This window comes from Protopterus annectens, chromosome 4.part0 (genome assembly GCF_019279795.1).
Source record: "Protopterus annectens isolate FY-2018-M chromosome 4.part0, PAN1.0, whole genome shotgun sequence".
NCBI classification, from domain to species: domain Eukaryota; kingdom Metazoa; phylum Chordata; order Ceratodontiformes; family Protopteridae; genus Protopterus; species Protopterus annectens.
The window spans coordinates 1,152,559,502-1,152,581,577 of NC_056733.1; the positions used below are offsets into that span (position 1 = coordinate 1,152,559,502).

Genomic DNA, 22,076 nt, shown 5'->3' on the forward strand with positions numbered 1-22,076 from the left:
AGTAATGGCAGAGTTGGTTCCGATTCTCAGAACTGAACTCATTAGTCCAAGATAAAATGAAAATCCGCAACATCAGATTGGAAAGTTATTCCCAGAGGGAAGTTATCTGCCTAGCAAAGGAGCAGCACCAAGCCAACTGTCGATCTTCAAAAGCCTTAGAGGAGCATACTATTTGGTGTCAGGAAAGCTCTGAAGCACCCACACTTGTCTTTTAGTCAGCTCGGGGAAAAAAAAGGTGCCCTGATGCTTTGAAAGCTGGCTGGTTGTTATATCTTTGGCAGGATATAACCTGTATAGCTGGGTTCCTATTAGATGACCGAAGACGCATTATATCAAATATGTCTTGGTCGAACTTAAAACAACGAAAATGCAAAATAGCGAAGTGGCTTTTAAGTGAATTCTTTCCCAGGGAAAGAATTCGCTTGGCTGCTTCCGTTACTTTGCCATTTTTGGCACTGTAGTGCGATCTCAAAGTTGGTATATTTAAGTAGAGCTTCCGAGATTGTAAGCTTTTGCTTACATGGATTTAATTATTCACTGTTTGCTTTTTTTAAGCGTTCGATGACATAATATAGACCCGTATAGCTAAGGCTACTGCAGCAGTGATCAATATAATGAACATAAAATGTTTTTCAGATTTCATTGTCTTCCCTTTTTCACTCAGTGTTTTAAGTCCTTGAATTTATTTAGTGAGGCATCTGGAACAAAGGAGCCACTGCACCAAAATTTTATTTAATGAATCATCCAAAAATTGGCCACAGATATCTTCAGGCGAGTCCTATGCCAAACATGCTAAGACATACCATCTGGGTCAGTTTATAAATTCTGTCATGCAGAGCCTCATCTAGAATTTTCTCTGCCATATTCTCTGTTTGCTAAAGGAAATCCTCTTGATTCCTTATCATACAGAGGTTAGCAGTTCAGAGCTCTAACGTTAAAAGTATATGCCATGTAAACTTTCTTGCTACAAAGCTCCAGCAGTCTACTTTTCTTATTAATTAGACAGGGTATTAATGACATGGCTAGTTTTTATCTCCTAAATGCATCCTGCAAAACCAGTGATATGATGGCTATAGGAGTTTTTGAAACTTTACAGTCTTATGGGTCGCTATAAAATCTACTGCTTTTTTTTTTTGGGGGGGGGGGGTGCTGGAAGTTGTGAATCATGCTTCAGGGTTGCTGTTTTGAATGCATTTCTGGAAAACTGGAAACACAACTGGTGCTCTTTAATACCTTGGAGATCAAAATAGCTTTTATGACATTACCTCCTTTGGCTCCACATTTAAAATATTTCCTCCTCAGATGGAACATCTCTCCAAAACAGATGCCTTTTAGAGGACATTCTAACGACATAACATCATCAAGTGTTACAGCTTACCGGAGTGGACATCCGAGTTGAATGTGCTAAATCCTCCTCATCCAGGCCAGACACAGTGGTCAAGCTAAGGGGTTCTCACCTCCTGTCTGTTGAACAGGTCATTCCTAAGGTGGAAGGTTGTGAGCCCTGGGGATTTATTTTAGTTATGAAGCCACATACTCTTCCATAAACTTCCAGTATTGGAACTTGGCAAAGAGGCAGATATTAGTAGAATGGGTGCATGGCCCTAGGACAATGGCCAAATGCTACTTGAAGTGAGACTCAACCATCTGATGAAGAGGCCTCTGCTCTTTCACAATTACTAGACTTTTTTAATTCTTCACAAAATACAACTGCAGACATAACCTAACTTAGGCCTGCAATTTGCAGTGCCACAGCTGAAACAGTCAAGAGGCTGACTTCTCTCACAGGCACGTGGAAAATGTCCTCAAACCAGGAGGTCCTACTTGCCTCTACTGTGGTCTGGCAAGCAGTAGGTGACCAAATCCTGTTCTCTGGCCTGCCTCCAAAGGGGCTAGAAAAGGTGGCTAACAGATATTAAACATGGAGGGACTATGGACAAATGATGTGCCTCTCTGGGACAAGCAACCTCAGGCCTCAGTGAGCATGATTCTGCCCACTAACTCTTTAGTTAAGTAATCTGCTTGGCTTTTTCACCTTTCTCAGCTGCCTTTTTTAGATGGTACTTTGTGTTTAGGGCTGCCAGCTGAAGGTTCCTTCAGAGTGGGAGGGGATGACATGTCATGTGCTAGCATTATAAACTATTCATGCTTCGAGAAGGCATTAAGTTTTGGTTTTGACACGGCAAAAACATTTTCTTGTTGAAGCTGGCATAATGATCACTGAAGGTGATACTGTGGGCCTCCCTCAAACAAAAAAACACATTTTAATAAATGGTAGCCATTAGGCAGAATTCATTTAATGACCAACTCAAAGATCCAACGTACCCTAAATAAATCACCTAAATTAACTACTTGGCTAAAATAGCAAGAAAATGTTCCCAAAATGGGAAATCTTCATGCTCTGTATGTTGCCTGGAAGGAAATCCATGGACATTCGACCCACCATTTCTTGTGGCAAAAAAAAATGAAGATACAATGGACTTACACTATTTACCTAAGCATTAGTCTGGCAATCCTAGGAAAGGGTTCATTTGTGCAAAAGGAACATCCACAGAGCTCTGCAAGTCAATACACAGGTGGACATCCATCCATGGTTATTTCTCAAGGATAAGGAATTTTTTCCAGCAGTGTTACCAATAATGAATATGAAGGAGCCTGCAACAAAGTCAGGCTCTAGGTTAATTCAGTTATCACATCAGCTATGGGGGATATCTTTGACGATTATCACAGGAGATTACTAGGCTAATGACCCTAGGGCCCTTACAAGCCTAGCCAAGTTTTACCCTTATTTTCACGATCAGTGCCTATCACCCCTGTCCAAGAGGGACATAGGTGGAACCCCCTGGGGTGAACTTACGGTTACCTATCCAATCGTCCATATTGTGTTTGAAGACGTCCAAAGAGGTGCTCTGCTTGACATGAAGTGGGAGTCTGTTCCAATGATGCGGTAACCTCTGGGAGACAAATCTGTCCCTCCAGCAGGTTCTATTAATGTCACATACCAGGTTAAGGCCATTAGAGCAAGTAACCCATGTACCATTTGACTTACGGATATGCAGCATTTCCAATAAAGCAGAGTCAAAGACTGCCTTACATGCAAGGCAGAGATCACCTATGAGCAGTCTGTATGAAACAGAATAAAGTTATAGTGATTTCAGACGGTCCTCATAGGACAGATGCTGAAGAGCTTGAATTTTCCTTGTGATGAAACTTTGTGGTCTCTCCAACTGTTGCAGATGCTTGGAGAGGTACATATCAAAAGGGGCACTGTATTCAATTATTACCCTTATGAGGGAAGAGTACAAGGAGGTTATAACTTTTTTTTCTGGAGGCAATGCCCTTTACTTATGAGATGAGCGCTATAGAATGCCCTTCTTACCACTGTGGAGACATGGTGATCAAAGGTAAGGTTGCAGTCAGCCTGTGTGCTCAGGTCTCTCACCACTGAGCGCATACCTAGGGTGTTGTTATTGATGTGGTAGTTAGCAATAACGTCATTCTTACAGAAAGGGATGCTAACACATTTTTATGCATTGAGTTTAAGGCCATGACTTTGGCACCAGTCATTTGTTTGTGTAAGACCCTCTTGTATGATTATTGACATTGTTAGGGGATTCTATGACTGCTCCCAGTTTGCAGTCATCAGCAAACTTAGTCAGCCACACACCTTTAGTTTTAGCTAGCACTTCAGAGAAATAGATTCCAAATGGTAGAGGTCCCAGGACTGATCTCTGCGAAACACCACTGGTTACAGGTCAGGTCTGCTGTTGGAGGTGGATTCCCCTACTTTGACTATATGGGTTCTATAAGTGAGCCAGTTAGTGACCCATCTAATGACATATGGGTTGGGGTCTACTTCAGTATATCGAACATACTACAAGTTCGAACCACATATGGCCGAGACCATATGTTCAAACTTGTAAATGTTCGATTGGACTGAATGGAGATCTCCATACAGCACAGAATGGGAAGATTTCCCTTTTCCGCAATGTAGTGCGATCTCGGAGTTGGTGTATTTAAGTAAGGGAGGTGCAGGGGGGCATAGCCCCCCCCCCAGCTACAGACATTTAATTTTGTTTTTTGTTGTTTTTTCATTTTTTACTTTAGTGTTCAAACTATTACAAGTTTGAACAAGTGGTCTCAGCCATATGGGGTTTGAACTTGTAATATGTTCGATCTACTGAAGTAGATCCACAGGTTGATACCAAGCTGGGTGAGTTTGTCAATTATGCCTGAGTGGGGGATAGTGTCAAAAGCCTTGACTAAGTCTAGGTAGGCTGTGTGCACAGATTTCCCTTCATCAATGGCCTTGGTGACTGTCCCGAAGAAGTCCACTGGGTTTTAACCAGCATGACATCCCTTTGACAAAACCAGATCGAGCAGGGTCAACTGTTTGGAGGTTACCAATGTCTTTGTTGATAAGGTCCATGATGATTCTATCCATGTCCTTGCAGATAAGGCTAGTCAGGCTAATAGGTCTACAGTTGCTGGGGTCAGTGGAAGCACCACTTTTGTGGAAGGGGATAACGGTGGCCTTTTTCCATTCAGCTGGGATGAAGCCAGTGCTTAGAGTATGACTGAAAAGAGTACCCAATGGCGTTGCTAATTCTTGTTTCAGCCTATACAGGACACGGCCTTGGATGTTATCAGGTTCCATGGCTGCTCTGTTTTTCACCTTAGAGAAGGCATTCACAGCTTGCTCTTTAGAGATACAAGGTAGAGGACAGGTGATAGAGATGTCTTGAGGTAAGTGTGGCAGGGAAGGGGGAGTGAAGTTTTCACAGAACCCGTTGGCTAACAGGTTACCAATGTCCACAGGCTTGATATATGTGGTATTATTAACTACCAGTTAGGCACAAATCTGAGCCTTTCTTTTTAGGTTACGGATGTAACTAAAGAATGCTTTATGGCTCCTCTTGGTTGCGGAAGCTAATTTGGATTCGTAGTTGGCTTTGGTGTACTTCACAAAAAGTCTTATTTGCTTGTTTAAGCTGAGGAGAGAGTGTTCCCAGTTTGGGGCTCAATCCCTCTTACGCTTGGACAGCAGTTTCTTCCTCTTATTGTAAAGCCAGTTAATGGCAGTTGTCCACCAGACAGGTTCACTCTTCCTTGAGGAGCTTGTTTTGGTCCTATCAGGTATGGCTGCGTCAATGCAGTTTTTCAGGTACTTGTATAAAGCATTTGTGTAGAACTTGGCATCTGCCAGTTCCAACTGAGGGAGGAGGTGTAGTGGCGCTACTTATACGATCCCATAAGAGGTTATAATCTGTTTTGGAGAAGTTTTTTAGTTTAGTTTGTGCTACAGGGGGTCAGGTGTGACAGTAACTTTGAATGAGACTGATATGTGATCAGATCTCACCAGGGAAGACCTCACAATGCGGGTGCTATAGTGGTCCCCCATATTAGTAAGCACCAGATCCAGGATGTTGGCAGCCCTTGTGGGCATTGGAATTAATGAAGTCGAGGAACCTTTAGGCAAGTGAGTTTCAGCATGAGTAATTTCCCCAGTCAATGGATGGGTAGTTAACGTCAACCAAAACCATTGTGTTCGGATGTATCTTGACTGACTCAAGATCCAAACAGGCAGAGTAGATATCCTGATTTATGGAAAGGGTCCTGTAGCTGGCAATGACTTGAAAAGGTGTCCTACCAACAGTTAATTGCACCTAACGTATATCCAGGGAATCATGCTGTCTAATCTGGAAGTGAATTTGTCTTTAATATATCATTGCTGGAGCCTTCCTGTGTCCTGACAGAGTGCTCTTCAAACTATCTGGAGATATACAGAGCTGAGTATATTTTTCTGGCACTTCAGAGTTGTGTACTGGTAATTGTTGTTTGACTAATTTTATATCATTGCTGGCTGACTTCAGAGTTGTGCACTTACTTTTGCTTCACTGTATAGTTTTTCAGATCTCTGCTGAGGGTGTTACCCACCCTCCCTAATCCTGTCTTGTTGTTTAAATTTGGAGGCTTTTGCAGTTACCCGCCCCCACTGTAGATTTGATCTGGGACACTCCCTCCAGTCCCATCTCTTTAACTCATTCTATCCAAAATACTCCTTCTGCACTTGTTTTTAGTCATTTTTAATTTAATTGCATTTTTTAAACTGTTTGGTCTAACATTGCTACATACCCAAGTGTGCTAGCTTGCACTGCATTTGAATTGTTTTGACTGCTGTTTTAGCTACTTTTCTGTATATATATATATATATATATATATATATATATATATATATATATATATACACACATATATAACTTTCCTGTAACTAGTGTAGTCCAGATTCAGATTTGCTGTATCCAGGACTGTATGTAAGACTCTGAGCCCCCCCAAGCTTTCTGTGTTGGAGGGAAGCCTTCTAGCTTATCAGTGGGAGTGTAATGGTTCTGGCCAAGAAATTGTAGTTATTGGCCGTTTGGGCAGTTTTCCATTTCTCTCAACTTTCTGATTTAAAAGGCCGCATTTGCACTTGTTTCCCTCCTTTCCTGTAACTAGTTTAGTCCAGATACAGATTCTTAGTTTTAGCACTTGAATTTGCTTATTTGTGATCAGCACTTGTTCAGTACAGCACTCAACCTTCTGCATTACCTAGAGGAAAACAGTTTTGGTACTTACTTTCCTCACTTGCTTAGAGAAAAACAGCTCTTGTACTCACTTTCCTCACTTATCTAGAGGAAAATATTTTTTTATTCAGGCATATCCAAGGGTCAGCTCCCAGTGTTCTCTCCTGTCTATCTGATGAATCTGGGCATCTTGGGGCAATGTAGAAATTGCCTCATGTACACAGACAACCCTCTCCTCCTACCACCCAACACTACAACCTGTGAGAGATGCACTTATCTAGCTAAACTGGAGGTAAAGCTCTCTCCAATCAAGACTGAACTTGACAGTCAAGAGGAGAAGGTAAACACTTGCACCACACCACACTCATCACATAGTCTCACTAAATCTACACCACCAAAATCCACACATAGAAACACAAAAACATTCACGGAGGCTCTCAATAATAATCTGCTCAAGCAACAGAGACCTCCAAAGCAGAAATGCAAGCAACCTCCACCCCTCAACACAACCCAAATGACACATAGCCCGCAAACTCAGTGTGCCACTCAACCACAGCCAATAAGGCAAAACAACGTACCCAACCCACTAGCCATAGGTAACTCTATAGTCAGGCACAGTGATGTCCCACTCACTAGGTTAAACAAGGAGAAGGTTACTGTCAGCTGCCTGTTGGGTGCCAGGATCTGCCACATAACCCATGCACTCAGGTCATTCCACAAGTACAAATATGACTTTGTCATTGCCCATGCTGGTGTGAACGACCTGAGACGTACCTCCCTGGACTACATGAAAAGGGACATGGAAGAGCTCTCCGATCTTGTAGCCCAGGCAGGTATGACCCTAACCCTGAGTAGCATTCTGCCATCACCCAGAATGATGCTGCAGTACAAGGCAAAATGATTGACTTCAACAATTGGCTATGCTTCTGGTGCCATTCTAAAGGGATCCAGTATCCGTCTGCCTGGGATGACATGGTCGACAGACCACAATGCTTTGCCAGAAATGGCCTGCATCTGTCACCCCTGGAATTCCGGACAGTGGCTAAGGTTCTTGCCGCCCCTATAGTGCCTTTTTTAGGGAAGGTTAAAATGACAAATTCACCACCGTAACAGGAACAGGCAAGCAAAAACTGAGGGTGATATTACTCAATGCTAGAAGTCTAAGTCTCAAAATGCACTCACTCGAGGCACTTCTTAAAATGGAGAACATCGATATCTGTACAGTGACTGAGACCTGGTTCAAGGCTCCAGAGAGCACCCCTGCACTACCAGGCTATAACTCATACCACACTTTTTGGCCATGTAACCTGGACCGGAACACCAAAGGCAGAGGTGCGTCCGTATTCATTAAGGATATCCACACCTCCAGGCTAGTTGCTCAGCATAATGCATCTGAGGTTATCCAAGTGCAACTAACTCTGGGCAAAACTGCCATCCAAATTGCAGCTTGCTACAGATCACCCACCATGCCCCAGGGTTCCCACTCCTCTTTTCTTGATGTACTGGAAAATATTAGGGTTCAAGCAAACACCCTAATAATGGGCGATTTCAACTACCCCACCATTAACTGGGAAAACTACTCTTGTACCAACTTCTTCGTTCAACGCTTTCTGGAATTCATGAACTCCAATGCCTTGGATCAACTTATCCACAACCCCACCAGGGGCAACAATATCCTACATCTAGTCATTACCAACCTGAGTGACCTTTGTTCCACACCTGTAGTCAACGCCTCATTGGTCCGATCCGACTATAAGCTAATTACCCTAGATATCCACATCCGGCCCCCACCCTCCATTAAGGAAACTATGGTAAACATTTCTCCAAAGCCAACTTCATGCTTCTTAAGACAGAAGTGGTGAACTTCATGACACCCATGCAGATGGACAATACAGTTACGACTACTGAATCCTACACAATTGCACTTTATAAGCACTTACATGAGTGCATGGATCGTGCTATCCCAAACAGAACCAAGACGCTATCCTCCAAAAAAAGGAAGCCAATCTGGTGGTCCCTTGCCATAAACAAACTGTACAACAGAAGGAAGAAACTGTTGCAAAAGAGAGTAAAATCCCATGTGTGGAGGAGCTCCCTGGTCAGCCTCAGTAAGAAGCTGCGATCATGTGTGGAGGAGCTCCCTGGTCAGCCTCAGTAAGAAGCTGCGATAAAATCCTCCAAAGCTAGTTATGAAACAAAATCGCCACTGATTCTAAGGACAACCACAAAGCATTCTATAGCTATGTCAAGAATCTCAATGGCAATACTCAGGTCTGCTCTGAGTTACAGCACAATGGCACTAAATATACAGACCCAACTGATATTGCCAACATCCTGGCAAATAGGTTCAGTGCTAACTTTACCCCCCTCTCACCCCCTAAAGAGCCCATCTCTATACTGGAAGAATGCAAAGTTCCTGTAATCACGGCTGCACAGGTAAGAACCACACTCTCCAAAGCCAAGAACACAGCATCCATGGGACCAGACAACATCCCAGGCTGCATTCTACACAAACTACAGAACGAACTGGCATCCCACCTAAGTACCATGTTCAATCATAGCCTCACCTCAGGCTTTGTGCCTGTTGAATGGCGCACAGCGACGGTTATCCCACTCCACAAGGGGGGAGCCACCACGGACCCTGGAAACTACCGCCCCATTAGCCTGACGAGCTTGGTCTGCAAGGCCATGGAATGTATCATCATGGAACTTATAAACAAAGACATTGGTAATCTCCAAACTCTGGACCCCACCCAGTTCGGGTTTGTAAAAGGCAGATCATGTCTCCTAAACCTGACAGACTTTTTTGAAGCAGTCACCAAAGCCATAGGAAAGGGTAAGGTGGTTCACACAGCCTATCTAGATCTTGCCAAGGCTTTCGACACCATCCCCCATTCTGTAATTATGGATAAACTCACTAAACTAGGTATAAATCCCTATGTCACAAGATGGGTTGCCAGCTGGCTCACTGACAGAACCCACACTGTGAAAGTAGCAGACTCCAAATCCAACTTCAGACCAGTGACAAGTGGAGTACCACAGGGTTCAGTCCTGGGTCCTCTCCCGTTTGGTATCTACTTCTCTGAAGTACAGGCTAACACAGAAGGTTTTTGGCTAACGAAGTTCGCAGATGACTGCAAACTAGGAGCCATAATCGAAACTCCTAATGATGTGGACATCCTACAAAAGGGCCTCACTGAGAGAGATGCCTGGTGTCAAAGCCATGGCCTCAAGCTCAATGCCAAAAAGTGCATTGTCATCCCCTTTGGTAAAAACTCTGTACCCATGAACTACAACATAGGCGGTAGTATACTTAACACCGAAAGTGTGATAAGAGACCTTGGGACACAGATGGACAGTAGTCTCTCCTTTGATAATCACATCACCACAGTAGTCAGGAAATCTTTCTATGTGGCACACCTCATCACAAAAAGTTTCTCATCCAGAAAAAAAGAGGTCATTGTTCCTCTCTACTCATCACTCATTAGACCCATTATAGAGTACAACGCCCCTTTTGGTATGTACCTCACAAGACATCTACAACAACTGGAAAGGCCGCAGAAATACCTCACAAAGAGGATTACTGGCCTCAAACAGATGCCCTACGCAGACCGTCTCAAATAACTCCAGCTTTACTCCGTTGCATATCGCCTACTCAGAGTTGATCTCTGCCTAACATACAAAGCTATGTCAAACCCAGAGCTGTTGGACATGCTCCACTTAAAGAAATCCCAATCCCTCTGAGCTACATGCTCTAGGGACCTAAACCTTGTCACCATAATAAACAGAACATGCCGGAGGGATAGATTCCTGTCCCAGAGACTTCCAATATTCTGGAATAAACTACCTATCATTATCAAACAAAGCTCCTCATTAGCACTCTTCAAGAAAAATCTTGATGACTGGATGGGGATCACCACTGTGGCTCTGCTCAACAGTGGCACAGGAAAATCATTTTCTTGGGTGGCAAAAGCCAGGGTACCTTTTTGGCTGGGCTTGTATAGGTCCCAGGGCCGATAGCCTCGTACCTACCTATGAACACAGATACACAGCCTCCTTTAGTTTTCATCCCTTCATTTTGTAGTCTGAATGTGTGGAAGGAGGTGTAGCCCAATAAGGCTGGGGTGATCTCTACAGCCTTGAAGCAAATCTCCGTGATTGCACAAATGTCGATGTCTTCCAAGGTGAGGACTGCTTCCAGTGAATGCAGTTTCGTGGTACAACTCCTAGCGTTTAGCAGCAAAACCCTTACGTTGGGAATGTTGTCCTTGAGACACTGCCAAAAAAGGCACTATGGAGGTGGCAAGAGCCTTGGCCAGTAGCCGAAATCCCAGGGGTGACAGATAAAGATCATCTCTGGCAAAGCATTGTGGTTGATCGATCATGTCATCCCAGGCTGACAGATACTGTATCCCCCTTGGAATGACACCGGAAACTATGCCAATTATTGATGTTGCTCATTTTCTGTTTGTATTGAGGCATCATCCTAAGTGGAGTTAAAATGCTGCTTAAGGCTAGGGAGATACCAGCCTGAGACACACAGTCCGAGAGCTCAATAAATTCTCTCTTCATATAGTCCAGAGAGGTACGTTTCAAATTATTCACACCAACATGGACTATGACAGAGTCATAACAGTACCTGCTGTTGAGAGACTTGAGTGCATGTGTGATATGGTGGATCCTGACACCAGACAGCTGATCATGACCTTCTCCTTATCCAGCCTGGTGAGAGGGACATCTGTGTGTCTCACGATGGAATCACCTATGACTAATATATTTGGTTTTGTGTTTTGCCTTAAGGGCTTGCCAGGTAAGATACTGGTACGTGCGCTATTGTATGTATTTTGTTCTGCAGAGGTAGTGTTATGTGTAGCGTGCTTGTGTTTGTGTTTGGGAGGTCTCTGGTGTTTAGGTATGTTTCTGGTACGGACCTCCACATATGCAGGTATGTGGGATGTGGGTCTGGGTGGAGTAGGAGGTGAGGTGTGCATGCTGACGACCTGTTCATTGCCATATGTACTGACTGGTGTATGAGAGAGCATGAACTCAAGGCTCTTAACATAGCTGCATCTCTCAACATATTGAGTTTGTATGGTCTAGGAGCAGAGAGTTATCAGTGAACATGAGGCAGTTACTACACTGTCTCAGGATGCCCACATCAACCAAGCTAGCTGGAGAAACTATGGAAAATTATACATCCATAGTGTTGGGTAAATTTATACGGTCAGGATGAGAGGTTGCACTTAGGAATGGCTAGTGAGTGAGAGGTGTGTTGGAACCTCTGAGGCTAGGCTTAGTGTTCTACCTGACAGTAAAGCTGAGCTGCAGAAAAGCTCTGGAGGACCACAAGCAAAGTGCTAAGGGAAAATTTAACAAGCAAAATGTTTGCTACTATAACCACTAGTGGTAACTACTGCGGCAGTGCACAATGGTGCGTTACACATGCAAGAGACGCAGACCCTTTTAACTTAAGCTAGCAAATAAGGATGGAATAACCCTTTTAACTCAAACTAGCAAATAAGGATGCACTCTCTGAGCTCAAGTCCAATCACTCTCAATTAGATGGGGCACAGACAGCACTCTACTCCCACAAGGGTGCAGAAAGGCCTCCTCCACCAAGGATGGCTTGAATTCGATGCTCAGAGGTTACAAAACAGATCCAGACACTGCAAACCTGGAACTGGGCTATGCTACAGCAGACCTAGTACAGTATGCAGTAAAATGTGGCCAAAAACAGTTCTAACAATTCAAACAGACTGTAGAATGCAAATACTAATTAAGAGAGTGCAATGCAAGAACAGAAACAGGCACTTACAGTTTGCTGGAAGCAACGGATGCCTCAGATTTTTCAGTATCTCAGTGAAGAGCTGGTTTTATTGCTCAAGTGATACAAGGCAGACTAGATTCCGTAAGACTGAATCTAGCCTATGCTAAGTGCAGAGGTATTTGAAATTTAAAGTGCTTAAAATCACAGTCACAACAGAGAAAAAAAAAAGTATAAAGCAGCAATTCGGTATCAGAAGAGATTCCTGCATTGCCAGGGACTTCAGTGCTGAAACTATGCTCTTCTTACCAACTTTTGAGTGATGAAAATGTGTATTGATCTTTCTTCCCTGAACACTGAGATAAGGCAAGAAAGTAGATGAATGGAAAGTAGTACAGGAATTTCCACTGTCAAAGGATGGAGGACACTGTACCCTACCCTCTGCCCTCTGCTTCCTTGCTAAACCAATCCGGGGGGGGGGGGGATCTTGTTTTCAAACTAACAAACAGGCTAAACTCTGAATTACACCATTTTCAGAAGACTCTGACCAGACTCCGCTTATAAATCTGCAACTCCATGCCATGATTGAAGAAGTAGCTCACACAATCTCACCAGCTCATTCGGTTCCTCATGTACTGGAATTGCTGAGAGGTGGACACTCTTGTCTATGTTCCAGTGCCAGACGAGCACTGCTCCCTTACACAAATATAGTATGACTTTATGCCTAACTGCTTGTCTAGATACCACAAACTGGGCTTGCTGTCACACTAAAGAATAAAGACTTTGAAAGGAGGTCTGTTTCCATGACCATCAGGAAGACAGTATGAAACTCCATATGGCTGATGTGGAGTCCCATTTCCAGAAAGTCCACAATCTTTGATTCAAACAAGCTCCTTGCACTGCAAAACTACAAGGCAGACAATCCAGGTCCAACTAATGGCCCGGGTGTTACAGGAGCCAGAAAAGGGAGATGTGGGAGTGACAGACAGACACTGGACAACTGCATGTGCTCAACCTGTCAAACTGTGCATCTCCTCAGGCAGGCACTGCAAGGCCCACTTTGGTGGCTGCAAAGGGGAAAGATTTAAGACAAAAAAATGTAATGCTCAAAATGATGTTACATCCATGGTCTGGGACACGACCAGAGTATAACCCATGCAGCTCAGAAATGGGTAGGGTGGTGAACTGAGACCCAAGGATGTTGGCAAACAGGTGTCTTTGCAGGCAAGGCTAAAGGCCTTAGTTCCACTGGTGACCAGAAACAATAAGTAAATATTTTTTTTGCATTCACAAAATGCAGCTACAGCAAAGGACTCATTACTGCTTATGAAAAGAGAAGGTGGAGATGATGTTAATGACTGCGTAACAAATAATATTTTAGGGAGAATTACCATCTTAGTTAACATTAAACATTCTTCCATAGTAAAGAAAATGTATTTCAACTTCTGGCTAGACTTACAATTTTGTCAATCTGTTGAATATTAACTTGTATTATTTCCTTTCTATCAAACACAATGGCAATACCAAGATATTTGAGAGTTATTTCAACTGAAATCAGAATATTTTATATGATTTTTTTATTTCTTACTGATTAATACAAATTGCATCAGAGAACTAGTTATATGTTCTACTGATTTTTCTAAATTTCCTATCGAAAGAAGAATGACATCCAGAAACAGTTGAATCTTTAGTTCCAAATTACCTTCTGTTTTTGTAAATATTTTTCTTTGACTTGATAAAGTTAGCAAAAGGTTCTATTACTAATGCAAAAAGTAGTGGAGCTAGAGGGCAAACTTGTTTAGTATCTTTCTGTAGTTTAAAGGAATTAGAAAGAAATGAACCTATTTTGACATAAACAGAAAAAATAAGGTAAAATTTTGACATTAATGCTATTAACTCAGCTGAGAAGTTGTACTCTTTAAGTACTTTAAATAAACAAGGCCAAATGACTGAATCAAAAAACTTTGCTTAAATCAAGACTACTGATAGAAATTTATTTTTATTTGGATAGTCTATTAGTGTATGTATATTTATTATATTATCTTGTACCTGCCTATTCAAAGTAAAACATGTTTGATCACTAATTAATTTTGGTATTACTAGATTAATTCTATTTGCTAAAACAGACATGAACATCTTATAGTCAACATTTAGGAGTGAAATGGGTCTATAAGAATAACACTTTGTAGGATTTTTGTCTTGTTTTAGAATAGGTGAAATTAGGGATTATTTCCATTTTCCATGATAAGTAACTTCTGAAGCAGTTTTTACTTCCCCGAAAGCTTTTTCTAGTATTGTTGTTGTGTCTTTTGGCTTTTCCCGGTTAGGGGTCGCCACAGCGGAACTCCGGTCCGCTAATGACTTGCAGTTGATTTTTACGTGCTGAGTTGTCAGCTCTAACGCACAACCTTCAACGAAGGTACGCCCATTCATGCATGTCTCCACGCAGAAGACGTTCTAGCTAAGAGTTGAACCGGTCAGCATCTTACTGTGAGGCGACTACGCTACCGCAGCACCACCACCGCAGATAGACTGCATTATCTGGCAATAGTCTATACAGTTCATGTAGAAGACCATCTAAACCAGGAGCCTTATAATTTTTTTAACTTTTTAATTTGCTCATTTATTTCTTTTAAAGTAAAATGTCTAACAATTTTATTTAACTGTTCATTTGTTAATTTATTCTTTATATTTTCCTTTAGGAAAGTATCTACTATCTCTTTATTTACTAAGCTATTTGAATTTTTATTTATATTTTCATAAAATAATCTAAAGCACTCAAGAACACTCTTAATATCTATTTGCCTTTCTTTTTTGGTATTTGTAATGCAATTTCTTTAATATGATTTAGTATACTCATTTCTTAGATCTAATACCAAGTTTATGTAAGCTCAATGGGTTCACTGAGTTGCGTTTGAAGTTTTAGTTTTCCAGGTTTACTAACATTTTATGATTTAGAATTTCAAAGTATTCTGTATTCATTTTTTTTAGTTCAGACTAACAGTGTAATTTGGCTTTAAGTCTAGCTTTATTTTTATCTATTTTAGTTTGTAATGCATTTAATTCTTTATCCAATTTTTTGGTTTTATTCATATACCAGCATGGGATTCTACAATTTACAGAAGCCTTTAGTGAGTCCCAAGGGATGATATAATTTACTTCACCATTTGTATATATTTATATAAAGTTCTTGATCTCATTTATATACCACTCCTTAGCTGCTTTTGCTTTAACAATGTATGCTGCTAGTCTTATGATAAACAAAGACATTATTTTTTTTAAATAATGTTTAATACAATAGCACCGTGACTTGATAATGGACATGACATTATGGAAACCTCCTGATATTTAAGATCGAATTGCCTGTAACAAAAACTTTTCTTAGTTCATGTATATCCTTTAAGTTCTAAGGTTTACAAAATTTAATAAGTGTTTAACTGATGATGTTATTCTAGGTTTATCAGCAGTGGTGTCTTTATCAGATATGATACAATTAAAATCACCAGCCATTATGACCTCACCTTTCATATAATAGGCTATTGTGTCTAGATAATTTTTTTGCATCTTTAGCTCCAAGCCCTGGAATCCAATAAGAGTTTACCAAAGTATATAGCTTTCTATTTCTGTCAATTACAACAATGTTTAACATACCGTTTTTATCAACATAAGTATCCATTAGACATAACTGGGAAATTCTTCCAAAGAATGAGACTGCCTCTTCTTTTAGATCTAAAACCAGAGCCTGACAGAATTAAATAATTCTTTAATGACAATTTATTCACATCCTTATTAAGTAAATGTGTTTCTTCTAAAAATACTATTTGAGCTTTATGTAACTTCATGGATTTAAGCAGGCTTCCCCTCTTTACTGGATTATTTAATCCATTAATACTAATACATAAACATTCAAAATCAGACATTTGTAAGAGAACCATATTACTAATTATATACCAAAGAGACAATGATAAAGAACATTCAGCTATGACCAAATTATTTAAAACAATTAGGATATTATGTAACAATATAATCTTAAAACATTCTACCGTAGAATAGCAATATTCCTAGTTTGTTGATAAAATCAAACACACTACATTTACCCCTCCCCTTTAGACTAACTGCACTTAGCTCATGCTTCTGCTGTGTGCATGTCTGCTCCCTATCTTAGTATGAATCTTTTTAAGAAAGCCCTTTTATATGTTAAGAGACAGAAAAGGCTAGTTAGGTCCCATTTTGCTTTAAATATGCCAGATTAGGTATCACTGCTCCTTTCTCTTATAACATCTTCTTGGTCCTCAGACTACAATAAAAGGCTTAGCCGAGACGTCAGAGTGCTTGTTTTATTAAATATTTGGTGTTTGAACACTAGCTGGTGGTTGTATTTGAATCCTGGTTCTTCAATTGTGTGGTGCAGCTACAATAAGAAGGCTATCAGCTGTTAATTTCAAATTTGTTATTACAAAGGTCAAGAAGTTGCACATTATTATTTACTTTATTTACTGTATATAAATTATTTATATAACAATCTATTAACTATATACATGTCTATTAGTCCTAGTCTCCCTCAGTTCCTGCTTATATTATCTTATACCATTTACTATTTACATGAACTCTGTACTTCAGTTATAATCCATATGTAATATGCTGTTTGAAGGAAAAGATATACCATCCCTTATACATCAAGAAATCATTATTCTAGTTCCTTTTTATTATATACTTTAATTTCTTGCAAACAATACACTATATCTCTAGCCATATTGCAAGATTATCAGAAAATCCTGTTTCACCTCCCTTCTGTTCTCAAACTAAAACCTTCTGATAATATAAAATAATCTATTTCAGCTCTATACATAACCCTTTTGTAGGTCCATTAATTTTTGCCACAAATTTTTTAACTTACCACATCTTATAAATTCTAACATGTTTCTTATATCATTTCCTTTCTTTTCACACGTGCCTCTTAAATCACAATTAAAGTCTATTACAACATTCATATTTATCACTACATAGTCTAAACTCTGACTGAATAAGATTTCCCTTTTTTACAATTAGTATAACCATACAATGTTATCATTCTATTTACTTGTTCTTTCCATTTTAAATCTACAATGGTTAATCTTCCCATTTTTGCTAAAGTTGCATCTAATATCTTTACTGTATTTCTACAAAGTATGGCTATTCCAGAATGTCTCTCATTTACCAAATTCCAGATCCCCCCATCTCTCTGTTTGCAATCTTTATTCATTTGTTAAAAATCTTGTGCCTTCTACTATAACTACATCACACATATTCCATCACTCCAAAATTCCAAATCTTCTTACTATACTCTTCAAATTATTCATATTTACAGAACGCACTCTAACATCTTCATTTTCCCTTTTTCGTAGATTCATGGTTTCATAAGTTCATAGCTAATTACTAGGCTAGCTTTCTTAGTAGGCAGTTCTAAGCCTAACCAATTTCCTTCCCAAAAGTGAAAACACTGTACCATATGTCTATGATTCAAACACCTTAACCATTATACCAAACCTCAATCTTTAGTTGTATATATATTTTCATCAATTTTCTTTTTTTTCTTTTGTACTTATCCCACTAAGTTTTCTTTTTCTACCTTTTACCTTTTTTATCAATAGGATTCTTTTTTTTTCACTTTGCTACCTCCCAATTTATGTTTTCTTTACTTATCTCACAGTCTTCTTCAAAGTCCTCTATTATTTTAATCCCTCATCTACTTTATCTTCTATTTCTATTACTTCTAAAATTCCTTCTTTCTTTTCCCACTGAAAAACATTCTCTCAAATATTAGGTAATAAAATGTCTCTTTACTAATGAGAATAAAGGCTCCGATCCCTTGTGCTTTAACACCCAAAGGAGCTATTAAATTGTCCCACACTTCATGCTTGTCCATTTTGTTGTCTTCTTTACATTGAATCTTTACGATGTACTTCAGTTTTCCATTTTCTTCTGTCTTCTTTTCTGCTACGCCACTTTTGCCTTCTTTTACTTTCTCTACACGTTTTCTTTTCCACCTTACCACTATTCGTCAGGATTGTCACAGCATCCTCCTTTTGTATGTTCTCCATAATGACCCCACAGGAAAGAGCTCCTTTATTTTCTGTCTCACTCTGCACCCTTTGCACCACCATTTCTTTAAGTAAATTATTCTGTAATGTTCCTGACTACAGGGGTGAATTTACTGTCCATTATTTGTTGACTCAACTCCATCATACAGGTTTCTTTGAAACATTTCCTCAGAATCCTGCACACATTCTCTGGTCTCAATATTTTCTTTCTCCTTCATTTCTTTCACCACTCCATCATGTCCTGCTCTCTCAGCCTGGAATGCAAACAAGATGTGCTTTTCCAAAATGGGCCCCACTCACAACAATGAAGAGTAGGAGAAGTTGGGTTAATTTCCCCAGTTCAGGTCTCTCCTGAAAAAAGCTACTAGCCCAGTAGGACTAGCCCAGTCAACAAATATAAACAAATAAACAAATATCTGCTCCTGCATGGCTACTCTGGGTTAGAACAGATTAAAATACCATTAATACTTACAGTTGTGCAGAGAAATTACTACAGAAGGTATCAACATAAAGATGGCATTTTAAGTATCTGTCCATAGTAACCTTTACTGCACTGCCATCATTTTGGGAGAATAACAGAATACAGAGTACACAGTTGGCTGTCATTCAAAAGAAGACTAACTCAAACATACATTAGTGATGAAAAGGAAATCAGTACAAACTGCTCAAGTGACTTCAGTACAGGAAAGGAAATGAGGAAAATTACTTTTTTCCACAAAATTCCATTAATTTTATATAGGGTTCTAAGCCTGCAGTAAACCTTTAGCCAAAGTACCACTACACCAGTGATGGCGAACCTATGACACGCATGTCAAAGGTGACACCACAACATTTTGGGTGACACACCAGTAATCACCAACACCAGAGTTACCAAAGACACTGCTTTTGCAGTTGTTGCTCGTGTGAAATGCGCTGAATTATTTTGTGCCAAGAGCCAGTTCAAAAGCACTGCTGCAGAGGTAAGGAAGTTATTAACCTCAAAGATATTTTAGTATATTGTCTTGATAGCGTCTACAAAGGGCTGTTCTGACATTGTTTTCTCTTCATGTTTACACTTCTTCAAAGGGCAACTAGTCTGCATTTCTAAGTGTGTGCTGTTTTACATTCCTCTTAATCCCTCCTAAAACTGGCAACTTTTTTTACATTTAATGACAATAATTAGATTCATAGACTTATTTTACTTCAGAAAATGTATATTAATTCACGTTCAATTTTTCTTTCAGTGTCTCAAATTAATAGTACTAGCAGTTTAAAACTGCCCATGTCTCTTATTTCTAAATTTGTCCCAGATTCTGCTGAGATTTATCTCTCATTTACTTATTCATATAGTTTTTTATTTATTTATGTTGGGGGGATGACACGCTGAACCCAAAAGGTTCACCATCACTGCACCACACTTTTGAATTCAAACCAGTTTTTGTAAACATACTTGCCAAACACACTCTTGGCCAAATCTAAGTTAGGGAAATTGTGTTCACTGAATTTGCACCCCACTGAACATCCCCCGTGGAGATAATTATGCCATCTTCATCAGTGCTACTATTGCCACTCGTGGTATTTTCAATTTGTCAACATAATCAGGTTTCTAGGCTATTACCAGGCAGCTAATCCAGAGAGACCATTTAATGCCTAAGCAAAACAATTCCCACTACACTTATCCCCTTCCCATATGGGACTGTGGGTCCAACCCTAAGATGTACTTACAGTTACCCATCCATTAATCTGGGATGTGATGAATCCTTTGAGTGATTTACCTACCCCACCAGATAGCTCTGCTTCTGCTGCAATGGAGGTGCAGATATTGTGTATGGTTGTTTGCAGTGTTACTGTTTTGTGAACATGTCAGTGGTCATGTAGGACAAGTCATTTGAGGCCCTGTAGGCTAGGTAGAGGTCACCCTGTATGAGGAGAAGAAGAGAGAGAATTCTAATGGGTTCTGCATAGGTCACAGATCTCATATCCTTGATTTATTTAATGAGGAATCATTGGGATCATTCAAGATGAGTTATGTTTCTGGAGAAATGCCTGCCAAAGAGGGCATTACATTTTATTGTGGGCCCAATAAGGGAGAAGTAGAGAGGGATGGTGGCATCTTTAAATATAGGAGACCTATCTTTGGTAATTAGCTGGGTCAGATGGAAGGATTTCCTAATAACTTTAGATATGTGGCGGTTGAAGAATAGCATACTGTCTATAAAAGTTACCATGTCCCCAATTACTGTGCTGATTTTGTGTGGGGTGTTATGTGGTAGATACATGGATAGTCACAATTACCAAAGATGATACTACAAGTTTTAGCATTTAGCTTTACACTATGGTCCTGGGATCACATGCCTTTATGTATGGATACTTTAAATAAGATCTGGGAATCCTCCAGAGAGTTGATGATGACTCCAGGTCTGCAGTCATCTGCAAACTTGGTTAGCCTGGACATCAGAGAAGTAAACGCCAAACAGAAGCATCCCTGGTACACAGCCCTGGTGCATCCCACTAGTAATAAGCCTTCTAGTGGAGTGTGCACCATAGTCCTTATTTGCTGGCTTCTGTCTGAGCCAGCCAGCAATTCATTACATAGCTGAAATACCAAAAAACATAGTTTGGGTCCACAGAGAGGGTCTCAAACTTATTTAAATACTACTCATGGGTAGTAGGCATCACAGAAGAGGTTTTGCAGTTTGCTAAGATATTATACAAGGTCTTATTCACACAGACTAGGATATGAGGGAGTTCATGGTCAATTTACTGCTGAATAAATCTAGATGTCTGACAAACTTGCCAAAAAGGGTAAATATGTACACCTGGCTACTGAAGATTTAACCAAATACTTTGCTACATTTTATGGTCACGCCATTACTGCCAATTACATGCTGACTGGGGAAAAGGAGAAGTAACAGATGAAAAGCAAATAAGAAAACCTTTTCTGGCCAGTAACCCCTACTAGGGAAGTATTAAGAAAAAAACAGACAAGGAAAAAAAATTGTGCAGTGCCAAGTCTCTTACCTTTGACTCCACATGGTATGATACATAATGGACTGTACATCTAAGAGGAATCTTCCTTACAGGCCATGGAGCATCATAAGAAAGGTAGGCAGGTAGCACACTAATCCGTAGTTCACCCTGGAAATCACAATGGAAAATGTTTACAACAGGCCATATACAGCGTGACACAAAGAACTAGCCACAGAGAAAAAAAAATTAGAAATGACATACAAAATAGTACCCATGCCATTAACAATTACAGCAACTGAATGGATACAAACTCATTTTGGTTCTTGAAGTTATCAAATTTCAACATTTATTAAAAAAAAAAAATGTATACCACACATTGATGACCATGACCAGAAAATACTAATCCCAACAAAGGTAAGAACGCCCATGAATACTGATCAAAAGTATTGTGCAAACAAGCCTAAGACCACGTTTACTTAAAATGATCTCAAAAGGATTTCAACCATTTTACTGTCTATTCTTAATCAATGTAATATATCAAAGCATGGAAAGTACATATGCACTTACCCAATAACAGTTACAGGAATAAAGATGAAAACATCAACAAAATAACCTCAAACATGAAACGCGGGGTCAATTAAATTCTTTATCCTACAACATGGTTATAACATCTATAAGCCTCCTCAGTGGCAGAGAGGGCTAGTGACCTATGAGGTA

The 22,076-nt window shown here is 40.0% G+C and overlaps 1 protein-coding gene across 1 annotated transcript in view; it reads right to left on the reverse strand.

Annotated features, from left to right (window-relative positions):
* CPSF1 (cleavage and polyadenylation specific factor 1) overlaps nt 1-22,076 on the reverse strand; it is a 2,236,766-nt gene that overhangs the window by 461,993 nt on the left and 1,752,697 nt on the right. The window contains exon 27 of the mRNA XM_044069873.1: nt 21,411-21,527. Coding sequence (XP_043925808.1) covers nt 21,411-21,527 — 117 coding nt within the window. The remainder of the gene's footprint in view (nt 1-21,410; nt 21,528-22,076) is intronic.